This window comes from Ictalurus furcatus, chromosome 13 (genome assembly GCF_023375685.1).
Source record: "Ictalurus furcatus strain D&B chromosome 13, Billie_1.0, whole genome shotgun sequence".
Lineage (NCBI taxonomy): Eukaryota > Metazoa > Chordata > Actinopteri > Siluriformes > Ictaluridae > Ictalurus > Ictalurus furcatus.
In genome coordinates this window covers 26,355,738-26,370,062 of record NC_071267.1, presented here as the reverse complement: position 1 = coordinate 26,370,062, position 14,325 = coordinate 26,355,738, and the positions used below count along the sequence as shown (strand labels likewise).

The window sequence follows — 14,325 nt, the reverse complement described above, 5'->3', positions numbered from 1 at the left end:
TTTACATTTACATAACCTTTATCTGACATGACAGTTCACAGTGGCTTTAGATCGGACATCTCACTATTTCTAAATCAGACAAAAAAAAACATTTCTGAGCTTATCCCTATACTGTTTCAGAAAATACAATCGTTGAAAATAAACCAACAAAATTGTTGAAAATAGACTAAAAAATAATAAAAACGGTGCAACAAATGATTCCCCAAATAGGGGGCGCTGCGGTGTCAATAAACCTCCTGCTTTCCGTACTACAGTGATGGCCTCACGTAGATTCAGGAAGTGATTACCTCCGGAAGTGACGTCTGATAAAACGTATAATTTGGAACTGAAATATTGTTAAATAACAGAATATTTCCCTTCAGAACCTTAATATCACCTACAACTATGGAGCGCATAGTGTTTTTTTTTGTTAAAAGAGCAATTAAAAAAAATCTGAAATAGATGAAATAACTCTTAGATCATTATAATAATTTCCCCATGAGTCATGTGCAATGTCATGAGTAATGTTTTCTTCATTAACTGAATGGAGTAATATTCAAATGAACAGGGCAAGCTGTGAGATCCTGATCCGGAGTCCACTTCCGCCACAACACCAGTGATGATGCAACCATACAGAGAGAGAGAGAGAGAGAGAGAGAGAGAGAGAGACTGACTGACTTCAGACCGGAACAACAAAGTCAAACAAATCAGATTAGACCAAATTACAATACAAATGAGACAAAACACAATAACGGAGTAAAATGTAATGCTATTTGGCCCTGAAAAGACACCATGGCAGCCTAGTGACAGATAAAACATCGAGAAGCACCTTGACCAGGTATAGACTCAGTGACCACGCCCTAGCAATAAGAACAGGCAGACACAGGAAGAAAGGTTGAGATAAAGACTGCTGTATATTAGCAGCACAATATGTCTCAGCCTGCCACAATATTAGAGACTAAAACTGAGAGAGCGAAGGGAGGAGGAGGCGGAGGAAAGGGCAAGGGCGTGGTTTAGACGAAGAGGGGGCGGGGTATTCTAATACAGGGAGTGTGAGCGGTTCAGTGAATGCTGTGTGTGTGTGTATGAGAGTGAGAGAGACTGTGGGACAGCGGGGGGACACCGGCAGGAAAACAAAGACCACATCATCCTCACTGCAGTCACCAACAAAAGATCCAGTCTGCAGCATCAGTCCCGGATCATATCTGGATCTCCAGGATAAACAACAACAACAACAACAAACAACAAACAAAGTGTCGACGTGATACAGAAAAGGATTTGAGTTAAAACCCTCACCGGCGTTAGGAAACGCGAACGTGTGTGTGTGTGTGTGTGTGTGTGTGTGTGTGTTGGAACCCTACAGGTACATCTCTCTCTTCATCCTGGGATAGATTCATTACATTTCTTTCCATGAAGCGGTTTTAATCTGGATGTGTACAACACACACAGAGAAAGAGAGAGAAAGAGTGAGAGAGAGACACACACAGACAGACAGACTATAGGTGAGTATCCTCTTTATTAATTACACTTATACACAAACACACACACACACACACACACACACACAAATAGACTATAGGTACCCTGTCCATTAATTACACTTATTTATAAGCTTTTTTTATGTTGTTGTTGTTGTTGTTGTTTTAATTATTTTTTTTATTATCTACTGCTTTTCACAAAACATGCCTTGTGAATACCATCAACAGTGATCCCCCACCCCCCCCTTTAAAAAAAAAAAAAAAAATCCTTTAACTATTATGATTATCAATAGATTACACATGAGCAATTATTTTCTATTATTTCAATTCCTATTAAGGTCTACAAAACATAAGGGTTAATAATTCATAATAATTATGGCCGCCTATATAAATCAAAGATCAATCTGCACAGCTTTCATGTGGACCACGTCCAAAACGTTCATTTCTACCTTCGACCAACTCGTAAATAACCTACAGGATCTCACTGCTGATTCGCTTGGCTCGAAAACCAGCCGTCATCCAAGTCGTGGTATTTATTCCTGAGATTTTAGACTTATTAGCTCGTTTAAATGGTCACTTGAACTCGGTGAGCTTTGAATCTAAACATCAATAACTAAAACAAAAGTCTAGAAGTAATATCAACATGGAAAAAAAAAAAAAAAAGCTATATGCATCGAATAAATAACCCAAATATTATTATTGTACGCATTTAAATAACGGGCCTAATATCTGAATAGATGGATTACGTATATTTTGGAGGAAAGCCATGAAATATATTTAATAGTTAACGTATCTGATGAGGTAGACACCATGGGGAAGAGACTGAAATATTGTCACTGTCTGTTTATTCAAGGGTTCATTCAGGATTTTAGATTTACTACTGATCGTCTTTCAAAAATGTCGGGACAGCGCCGTATAATTGACCTTTTATGTCTATTGTATATAATAAAAAGATAAACATTTCCTTGTGTGTTACCGTAAGACGGGTGTAATTTACCTAACGTGTCAAACATGTGACCCAATTATAATTCTAATTGGCTTATAATTGAATTGGATTATAATTATATCCAAAATGATTTTTTTTTTTTTTTAAATAAAAAAAAAAAAGATTTCTTGCTCTGTCATTTAAAGCAGCGTGAAACTTGATTACATCATCTTTATAATAAGCATTAAATCACAGTTTTACATTAATGTGCTCCTTCTTCTGCACCCATGGTTGCTATAGTAACAGGTCGTTCATAGAGACTTGTGTGGTTAGGGTTTATTATTGTCTAATAATAAACATACGTACGTATGTTAAAAAAAATACAAAAAATTCGCGTGGAACTGTCGGCATGGTGAGGTTTTCTGTAAGCACTGAAGATGTCTGTGGAACGTTTATGGAAGGAGTCTCCAGTGTCCGAGCTTTGTACGTGAGCTTTATGGTGTATATACGACAGCAGCTTGTGAGCGATCTACTATATATTACGTATATATAGTACGTTTAGGTAGCGTTGGATAAACTTCTCTACGATGGAAGGTAATCATAAGATCCACAACAGGAAGACTTGAAAGTTGGCAATGCTTTAGGAGAAACGGATTAGGGAGTGGTTGTGTACGACGCCTCAGAATAATACCAGTTCGGGAAGTGGTGATAGACGTGGTTTCAGGTGTAATGATAAACCTGATTATGCCAAGCGAAAGACGAGAAGAAGAAGAAGGTGGATTATGGTGAAAGGAGGTTGTAAAGCATTCCTTCTGTTAAAAAAGCAAACAACAACACTTCTTTTTTACATTGTTTTGAGAAGTACGTGTCCACTCAGGACAAAAGCGTGACTCCGGAGCATGTGCGAGAACCCGTCAGACTCGCCGAGTGTGTTTGAGAAGTGAGTCAAACAGAGCAGGAGCAGATCCAAAGTTCAGCTCTGCAAGCCTCGGGACTGCTGGTATACGAGACGAAAGGTTAAACAGGCTTTTCCTCTCGAAAATCTTAAGAGCACGGGAGTCGGAAATGTCAAGACGTTGTGTACGGGGATATCGGTGCGCCGTGTCATGTGCTATGATTTTTCCAATCCAAAAATAAGGGCTTTGGCTTTACACAGAGGGTTTTAGTCTCTTTAAAGCACCTGAGTCAGTGTAAGACAACCTGCGGTGAACTTCTGGATGATTTCTGGAAAATTCTTCTCTCAGCATGCTGTTTATGATGATGATGATGCTGATGATGATGATGGCGATGACTTTATCATAAAGTATAAGTCACAGCAGACGAACGGAAAGTCATTGTTGCCAGGTCTCGCACTATTGGGCCAGTGTTTTTGTTGTTGTTGTTGTTGTTGTTTTTTGTCTGCGTACTGAAGTTTTAACATTTTATTATGTAACATATTTTGCATTCGGGTTAAAATTCTTAGCCTCGCACAGTGAATTGATCCACGGATATGTGGCTACTATTCAACTAATTTGAAGAGCAAGAGGGTGAGTGCCAATAAATTATTTGCACGTGAAGTAAAAATAGTTGTCATTTTTAATAATTTACTACAAGATGTACATTTTACTGAGCTAGTTATTCTTATGTATATGATAATCTTATAGCTCGAACTCTTTATTCATTAATCTCAGAGGGAAGTTCACAACTTGTGACTGTTAGTATTCAGATTCAGGTAGTATATTGCGAAGACCTGGCAACCCTGGCTGAAATGTACCACGTCGTACGTATGGTTTTCACGATTTTTTACGGCAAATTATAACGAGAAGGATAGAAAAACCCGAGATTGATCGCGTGCTACTTTGTGCTGCGTTCTTTTCACCACAGCGCTGTTGAATCCTGGATGGTGATTGGTCAGAAGGTGTCGCTTTCATTCATTTTCTAACAGTAGTGCAGCTGCAAGTCGCAGGTTTATACGGTTTTAACGCGATATCGTTTCCATAGTGATGGCTCCTTCATTTTTATGACTTTAACGGTGGACGCTTCATATAAGCAGATTAAAAAGACGTGGAATCGTCGAGAAGGTGAAGTTTATTATAGAGGAAAACACTTGGGGACGTGCCGTTCTAGAAAAATAACCAACTTCTGGGTGGTAAGAGTTCATACCTTTTTTATTATCTCCCTATAAAAGCGAGACCTGGAGCATTTTATTACTTTATTACTGGAACAATAGCATGGCACATGGGTGGATTTATGACTGGAAGCGGATATCTGCATTTTGGTTTTATTCATCTGGGAATTTGATTGAAATGTCAAACGTTTCAATGCTACTGATTTAATATTATTTTTTTGACTTTGGGGGGGGAAAAAGTTGTCGGATTAAAATATTTATATTTATTGAATGATTGTTACGCATGAGTAATTCACAATATAAACGTTTCTGGTTGTCTTTTTAAACAACATATCCGTCACTGAAACATCCTCTTCCTGCAGGATGAAGCTGAAAAACCCTTGAGTGACTTTCCGTCCCGGATCCATGCTGGCTCGTACAAACATGTCGACTCCGGAAGCCACTCGACCTCCCCCAAAACCCGAGCTTAAACAGAAACCCCGAATCCCCTCAAAACCTGACGCAAACACCTCAGCTGGCACGCACAGGGACACGTTAAATAAAAACAATGGGAAAGTCCATGAGATAGTCAGCAAGTTTAACCACCACGATGCTCAGCCTCCTGCTGCAGGTCCTGCTGTTGAAACCGGAGCTAAAAAGAAACTGAAACGAGCACCGACGGTCAAACCCAAGCCTAAAGCAAGGAGTATTCCTCAGCTCAGGGCTGAGCAAGCGCCGCCGCTGCCCTTGAAACAACGCCAGTCGCAGAGGAAGGATGCGGAGCAGAACTCATGCACTGTCTCACGTGACGTCACGGATGGCCGGCAATCAGGTAGAACTCTAACATGCACACATACGTAAAAAAAAATAATAATAATTAGTACACCCCATGGAAATTGTTGGCTTTTTTTAACATATTTGGACAAGCAAACATGTGATCATGTTGGAAACAGTACCTATAAATGAAGCTGATATACTTGAACAAAACCACAAGGAAAATGAGCCTTTTCAATCATTTATTCAACAGAAATAGCAATAGATGTGAGATTCTTCCGTGGAAAAAGTAAGTACACCCTTGGTTTCAGAAGCCAGTATTGCGTCCTTTGGCGGTAATAGCTTCTTGTATTTTGTAATGTAAATTGTCCACTAGTTTCTGACTTGCTGGAATTTTTGACCGCTCTTCCATGCAGTATTCTGTCAGTTGCAAGATGTTTGAGGGTTTTCTTGCATGTTCTGCCCGTTTCAAATCACCCCACAACATTTCAATGGGATTCAAATCCGGTCTTTGACTAGGCCATTTCATAACCCTCTGTTTCTTCTTGAAATAGAGAGGCATTCGTTGATGGAGTTGCTCGTGTGTTTAGAATCATTATCCTGTTTAAAAGTCCACTTTCGGATCAACTTTCGGACAGGTGGCCTCACGTTATCTTCAAGCGCTCTTTGATATGATGCAGAATTCATAGTTGAATCAATGAATGCAAGCTGTCCAGTCCCTGAGGCGGCGAAGCAACCCCAAACCATAACATTTCCACCACCGTGCTTCACAGTTGGTATGAGGTGCTTCTCATGAAAAGCTGTCTTTTCCAGCGCCAAACATGTCTGCTGTTACTGTGGCCAAACCACTCTATGTGTGATTCATCTGTCCAGAGCACAGTATTCCAAAAGGCCTTTTCTTTGCGTATATGCTCAGTGGCAAAACTGTAGTCTTGCAAAGGCTTTTTCTTGGCACTCTTCACATGCAGGTCAAATTTGTCCTCACAATCCTGTGATGAAATTTTGGGGTTCTTGGAGACTTCGTTTTGCTTCAGATGGTCTGCTCTTGGGCAGATATATATATATTTTTTTTGTCTCTAATGTAGAGACTAATGGTAGCGGGGAAAGTGCTGCTATGAGTAATCTACAGGTCATTTCGGTGTGAAATATTAAATTGAGTTTATTGGTGCAGGTTATAGGATGAGTAAGGATGAGTAAATCGTACGCCACTTTCTGTTTGCAATTTTATATGTTCATTGCTGTGACTTTGGCCTCGACAGCTCTGATAAGACTTGAAACGTTGAGGAACTCGGCGATTCAAAAACCCCGAGCAGTCGATGTAGTTCTGTCCGTTCTATTTTGCGTGAAAGTGGCGTAAAAATGGCTGAGGGCATAAAGAGAAAGCTGAGGAAGATTAAACAGAACGTTCTGGATGCTGTGGATGATGGAGGATCGTCACCACAGAGAAGCTCGGTGCAGAAGAAAGTGACAGCACTGATAAGTGCCGGATCTAAGGGTGTTCGAGGACAATGGCCCAGGGCGTTTAAGCGTGACGAGGACACAAAAACAAGTAATAACGATCTTATCAACAGAGGTGAGCAACAGATGCTACACCTCATCTCGTGTGGGTTTGGAGACATTTTAAATGGATGCTAGCGTCGACACGGGATACGCAAACAGGGCTTCACCGGCTCATGTTTATGGACGAGGGTTGAGGATGCAGTATTTATAAAAATATTCAAATCTAAAAGAAATAAAGCTTTTTTTTCATTGACACATCACTTGATGAAACTAAGTACTGAAAATATCCATATATATATATATATATATATATATATATATATATATATATATACACTTATATTTAAGAGAATTATTTCTAGAAATCACATAATACGTAAAGAAAATTACAAAATTTTCTCTTTTGTAACTTGTAAATGTAAATGTAAATTTTTTTTACATTTTATGTAAACCGTAATCACAATCACACCAAGAGACAATTTTCAGGATATTAGGAATTAATCTTGATGAAAAAGCAGAAAATTGACTTCATTGTTTCTGAATAAATGGAGAGAAAAAAGTGCCCAACAGTCCAAATATTAGAATTTATAATTTTGTGATTATTGTTTTGATTTATACATTTGAAAAAAAAAAATCTAATATAAAAAATTCATGCATAAGATTATTATTTACAGAAACCTAAGGGAAAAAAAAACATTATTCGTACACATATTACTGTACTACTCGTACTTTAATCAAACAATACGTATATGTGTATATATATATGTGTATATATAATATATATTCCTTTGAAATCCATGTATGATCTTGATTGATAGAAATACACAAAAATAAATAAATAAAAACAAACGTTTCTTCTTGCAGTTAAAAAAGGATTATATATATATATATATATTTTTTGACAAGTCATTGTCACATGACATGCATGACATTTATGAGGCCAGGATTAATAATTAACCTTGATTTTAAATTCAATGCTTAATTTAATGCTTTTGAATAAATTAAAGTGCATCCAACATTCCCGATTTTTTTTCCCCCCCTTGGCTTTTACCTTTAAAAATCTTTATCCACGTAGATACAAGATTATAAATGTCAGAAATTTTAAATATTTTTCTTTAACACAACTTAATGTACTATTAATACTTAATGTAATGTAATGTTATGAAATGTAAACCATAGTTCAATACTCTATAAGAAATTCACATAAGCGTGAAGAATTGCTGATTTTTCCATATCCTTCGTGCCCTGTAAGAAATAACTGGTTTCTGGACGGTTCTTTAGATAGTCAGTGGTTTGTAATGGCTCTACTTGAACGTTTTGGCGTTTCTCCTGCAGCACAAACTGAAGAAACCTTCGAGATCTGGGATTCACCTGTAATGCATAAAAGCCCACTCCTCTGTGCCGGTTTGGAGTGCTGTAGCTCAGTATGTGTGTCTTTAGATAATGAAACAGAAAGATCACATTTCAGATCCCTTGAGGGGAAGGGTTTTTTTTATTTTATATATTTTTTTCAAATAATAAAATTTAGACCTGGTCTGAAGGTGTGAAAGAGTGAAAGTGAAACCTGGCATCTGATATGTAAACATATGGGGCCATAAATTTGTCTTAGTTCGCTGTAAATGTTTATTTATGGTCTTGTTTTCTTTCACAGCTTCTGCTTTGCCCTACTTCCTGTCCTACGAAGGTGAGGGATTATTAATAACAGGAACGGAGGTTCCTTTCGAAAGAGAGAGAGAGAGAGAGAGAGAGAGAGAGAGAGAGAGAGAGAGAGAGAGAGAGACGGTGTGGCATTCTTTACGTACAGGATCACTACAGGAAGTGGAACCTGTTTCTCAAAATAATGAGCTCAGTGATTTATGGCCTGCAGAACTGAAAGTGGGGCACAAACTGACCAGCTCGGCTTTGTCACATGTCGCGGCATAACTTCTTTTATAGCTTTTACAGGATCCCAGTCCTGGTCCGGTGGCCACAAATGCTTGATTTTGCTGTAGCTTTTCTTTTATTTAAAATTTGCCACGCAGCTTGCGGAATCTTTCGTGCTTTTGCTTTAACGGAAAACTACTCGACTTGGGCGAAATCACAATCGCATGAAATTGTTTTACGCGGTCTTTGCGCCAAGTTTTATTTATAGAGGTTTATTTTTTTTTTATTATTTTTTTTTATTAGTCTGTACAGAATTTCGAGGAGATTTTTTGAGATTGTTGTGCCCAAAAATGTTTGAGGTATTTTTTTTTTTTTTTTTTTGTGCTACTTGAATTGACGAAATCGCAGTTGGACTACATTGTTTGTTGGTAAACGAGACCTTTTAGCTGTAATCACGTTCGACGTACGCGAATCGAAGGGGGCTTTGGCTGAACGCACGTCGTGATGACGTCACGTGATGCGTCTCGGCCCGGATCTGCGGAAAATCTGTGACGATTTAGAAAAAATCGCAAGCGCCTCTGAATATCGCCGAGTTCGCTCGATTTAGCGTTAATTTCTGCGATCGCAAAATCCTGGAGGGACTGTGTATATATATATATATATATATATATCTTCATACCTTCATTTTAAATTCTAATATATAGAAATACTAATGACCTCTTTTGACTGGTCGATGATTTAAAAAAAAAAATCGATGTTCGGCTGACTTAATTTTGCAAACGATACAATAAACGACTCTCGCACACATGCAGGAAGTCATAAGTGATGAAAAATGATCCGGTTTCAGCACATAATGCCACGTAAAGCAGCAGAAAAAAAAATAGTATACAATTTCAAATAGCCCGGGATTGTAGACGAAATTTTATTCACTAATTTAATAGCTCATGTGATTTAAGAAGTAGTTTCTTTTATTTCATGAACTGATCATGGTCTAGTCCAGGAGTTTTGCACTCGGACCTTTTGCACTCAGATCAGCAGAGCATAGATCATCATGAACATAGATACAGGTGTTGCAGGATGACATTAATGACGACATAGCCTCAAAATATCTATGAATTTTTAGCATCACCCCGTAACAGACCGCGTATAGTTATCCGGCAGCTTGTTTTGAGCGTTTGTATACGTACATTTGTTCAACTTCCTGAAATCCAGCCCAAAAACTTCCGACTTGGGAACAGGGAAATGCGTTTGATCTTCTTTTTCTTAGTCTCTGCACAGAGAAACAAGGTCACTGTGGTGCGCGCGCATTTCTAATGTATTCACTCCATTATCGTCCTTCTCCTCTCCCAGTCTTTTCCTTATATGTATATTACAATAGGAATACTGTACTTCTATACATCACAGGTACACTTACACTTTGCCTTTGTTTGTATTAGATTTCATTCCGATTATTTACTACCGTATGAGACAAGACCGTGGCGGGTGTGGCGTATTTTTAAACGAACCCAGTTTGGCAAATCCATTGTTCGATTGTTCGTTTGTCTGCTTCTCCTCCTCCGAGAACGGAGCAGCGTGATTCCTGCCCCAGTGGGCCTCTATTAGCGCTTGTTGCAGTTCTCATGCTCTCATGTTGTGGAAGCTATGATTACGCAACATCAAGAAAGGCTAGCCACGAAATCCACGAGACGTCGGCTTCCGTCTGTCGAACGGCGACGTTTTTTTTAAATCGTTGCCCGGCCAAAAGAGGTCATTAGTATTTCTACACATTCGGAATTTGAAATGAAGGAGGACTTTAGAATTAAAAGTTGTTTACACTGGTAAATCTTTACGCAATGGGCCACACCCTATTATAAATGTTAGTGGCTGGTGTAATTTAGTAACTAGTGACCAGTCAATTAGCCTTACTAATTATGAATTAATTATAATAATCGAATCCAGACTATGATGATGGTAATTAAATCCCTATCTAGTTGTTACGATCTACTGTAGTATTTAAACACCTTTCTTGTGCCAGGTGCTTTATTTAGGAGCTACACACCCGGTCGGTCTGGTTCAGAAAAGCATCTTGGACTGTGGCATTCTGCCGTACTGCACTGTAATTATTACACAACAGATCATTTATTTCACTATAAACATTTTCCAGGATAATGTTTTATTAGCGCGCTGATAACGAAGCAGCCAAACAGATCTCTGTGTTTATTTGGTAGTAGACTGTTTATGCGTCAGTGGATCCGTTCTCTCGGTAGGATTGCGCAGATCTTCTTGAGGAAATGCACGGGAAAGAATAATATTTGCATGTCTTCTGACGTTTCCGGAGGAAGTCTGAGCAGCTGGGAGTGAGGGATGGAGGATTTTTGTGTGTGTTTGGGGTGTAAACAGGAATGAGGGTGAATGTAGGTTTATAATGGCTCAGCGTGCGTCCAGGGTTATACTCCAACCAGTAAACGTACACCTTTATACAAAATGGCTGAAAAATCATGTCTACTTGCCGTTCTAGGAAAATAATCAATAATATTTTAGTGATGAAGCAGAGTCACCACCATCCTAACGACACGTTATGTATTAATGAACGACGCGTTCGTTAACTTTTTGTCCGTTTTTAGTTACGTTTAACGTTGTGGAACATACAGAAAACAAGTTAGCTCCTGTTATCACTTGGCTATGAACAGTTATTCCCTCCACAACCTTCTCTCAAGACTAGCAAAAAAACAACCACCAACACTTACTGACTGTTACAACGTTCTGACACCGGAGACTCCTTCCGTAAATAAACGTCTCCTTACGGAAAAGTTCGCCATACCAGCGAATACAACATGTTTCGTTTGCCGTCTAAGTGAAGCACCGCTGTGTAAATCTTTGTACTGTGATTTTGCTGAAGGATTCCTGAAGGATTTGTTCTTATTTGCTGTTTGTTACACAAAGCTCATGGATTGAAGGATTTAAGAAGGAGATCAGCTTTCGTTTTAGCTTTAAACACATTCCTGTGACCGTTTTTTGCACTGGAAGCGTTCCTTACAGCAGACAGTTAGAGATTTACACACACTGCGCCTCAGTTTTCAAGAAAGAATTTGAAGTCATATTTTCGTTTGGCTTGTGAACATGCACACACGGCTTTAATAAAAGATTTAGAACGGCCAGTTAGTTGCTAGCTCGCTGGCTCAGCGGATTGGAAGGTCATGAGTTCAAATCCCAGCCCTGCCATTTGGGGATAAAAATAGCTAATTGAAATGTCCTCTCACTTTTGTAAGTTGCTCGGATGAGCGCGTCTGCCAGTAGTGTGTATAATGTGTATAATTATTAACCATGGTAGTAATAATGACAGAATTTCTAATGGTTTCCACTACAGATACCATTACAAACCATCAACTAACCATTAAAACCATTAACAGAATTGGTCTTTAATGGTATAGACCTGGGGTGTCCAAAGTTATTCGGAAAGGGACGGTGTGGGTGCAGGTTTTCATTCCAACCAAGCAGGAGCCACACCTGATTCCACCTGATTAATCAGTTGATCTTGGCTGTCAGTAGACTGAGGTATGGCTTCCGCATGGTTGGAATGAAAACCTGCACCCACACCGGAACTTTCCGGATAAGATTGGACACCGCTGGTTTAGACATGACATGCAACCAATAGAAGGCAACAAATTTCCAGTAGAGGCACACAGGGACCATTACTGTTCCAGTAAGGCCAATACTAGCTAGGCCCTACCAGTGTAACTATGGCAACCGGTTTGCGATATCTTTTCTTCTTAGACACACCCATGTAGACATTTATTTCTGACTTAAAACGTTCATTCGTTCATCTTCAGTAAGCGCTTTTTCCTGGTCAGGGTGTCGGTGGATCCGGAGTGTATCCGGGAACGGTGAGCAAAAGGCGGAGAATACACACACTGATTTTACAGGAAGGGGCAATCCATGTACTAGCATGTAGGAGGAAACCGGAGAACCCGGAGGAAACCCAAGCCATTTTACTTAAAATTAAATGATTTCCCCAAACCAGTGGTTTTCCTTCCAGCCAACAAGGTTCAGCCTATTTGAGAAATTTAAGAGGTGTCTCCTCACGAAGATGGTTGAAAATATTCTGATAGTGTGTGAAGCTTCATCAGGAATAATGTTTACATAGTTTTTAGTCACGGCACAGTGCTGTTATTTCATAGTGGTAGCGTCTTCATTATTCGTGTGAAATAGTAAAAATGTGTCGAAATGAAGTTCTTTAATGAGTGGGGGTGTAAAAACTTTTGACTGATCTTTTCTCACTTGCAGCTCCTGATGGTAAAGAGTTCGAGCAGCAGAGCGCAAGGTCGAGCTCAGATCTTGAACCTCGATGTGAGAAGAGCTGCACTTGCGCGTGTCACCTGCAGCGTCCCGGCATGAAACTGGTGTGGGTGCGGATATCCGAGAAGGAGCAAGAGGAAGAGGAGCTCAAGCAGAACGACGAAGATGTATTCAATGAGTTAGAAAGCGAGAGCGACGATGACGACGACGACGACGACGAAGAAGAAGAATTAGACATGTTTCAGAGCGCGTCTTCAGAATCCGATCACAGCCTGAACGAATCCCAGGACGCGAATAAAACCAGGTTCAAGGCCACTCTGAGTATCATCGAGCGACAGCTGAGGAGGAAATCCGACCCCGGTCCCAAGGCTGTGCTTCAGTCCATCAACTCTTTGCCCCAGCATCCACAACTCCTCACCAAGACCCACTCCGCGTCGGAGCAGGAGAATATCTACGAAGCCACGATCGATTTGATCGCTCCTCCCAGAGAGACAATCAAGAACACTTCTACCACGCCTGAAATCCATATCCAAGACAAATCTCCTCCTGCCATTCCACCCCGGATGCCTCTGGATAAAACCAAAGGCAGATGTGTTCCCAGAAGGGTTCCACTATCTTCATCTTCAGGAGCATTCCAAATCCCAAAGCTGCCTTCTGTTGATCTGGGTTCCAGTGAACGCCTGCATCCAGTCAGAGCACCGCCACTTCCTCCGACCAGATGCCTGAGCAACCTCTCTCTGACATGTAAAGGTGATTCCAAAGACATAACACCCCTATACAATCAATTCTTAATCACTCTTATTCATAAAACATGTGTACGGTCAAACCCGATCATAAAATATGCAGGAACTTGATCTTAATCTGTAACCAAAAAGGCCTTTTCAGCCTGATGCCATAGGAGAACCCTTTTAAGTTGCACTCTCAAGTTCAAACAGAACCATCTATTGACTGGTGCTTTAAAGATCTTCACAACATTGAAGATCTCATAAGTTCTCATATCTTCTCAAAGAAACCCTTAGTCAGTGCTTCAAGGAACCAGAGTAAGGTTCTTACGAGTTAGGCCAGGAGAACCTTTTCCGGTCCCACGGGGAACCTTATAGGGTTCGGTTTAACCTGTTAACAGATGATACCTTGAAGAACCGATACACTGCTCTGAAGAACCTATAATGAACCATAAAGAACGTCTTTAATCTCCAAATAACCGTATAGCTCAACTCAAGAACCCTATACAATGAAAACTGGTTCTTGACAAGAAGAAGGTTGCTCATTAGTCCTGCTATCCACTTGTGGGCATGTGGCTTGGGCTTGGGTTTGGGACTCTGGAGACTCCTTCCTTGAATGCTAAAGAAAAACTTCCCAATATCAACAGTTAGACGTTTTACTTTGATTTTTTTTTTAAAAAATGAGTTTGTTATCAATTTTCGATTATGTGGAGCGTCTTCCAT

General features: G+C 39.7%; 1 protein-coding gene across 4 annotated transcripts in view; it reads left to right on the top strand.

The window, feature by feature from the left end:
- Positions 1 to 654: 654 nt before the first annotated feature.
- arhgef15b (Rho guanine nucleotide exchange factor 15b) overlaps positions 655 to 14,325 on the top strand; it is a 30,427-nt gene continuing 16,756 nt past the window's right edge. The window contains exons 1-3 of one of the 4 annotated variants that reach the window (XM_053639292.1): positions 655 to 1,481; positions 4,852 to 5,300; positions 12,869 to 13,630. In XM_053639292.1, coding sequence (XP_053495267.1) covers positions 4,895 to 5,300; positions 12,869 to 13,630 — 1,168 coding nt within the window. In that variant the 5' untranslated portion in view covers positions 655 to 1,481; positions 4,852 to 4,894. The other 3 variants (XM_053639294.1, XM_053639293.1, XM_053639295.1) reach the window with 3 other exon arrangements.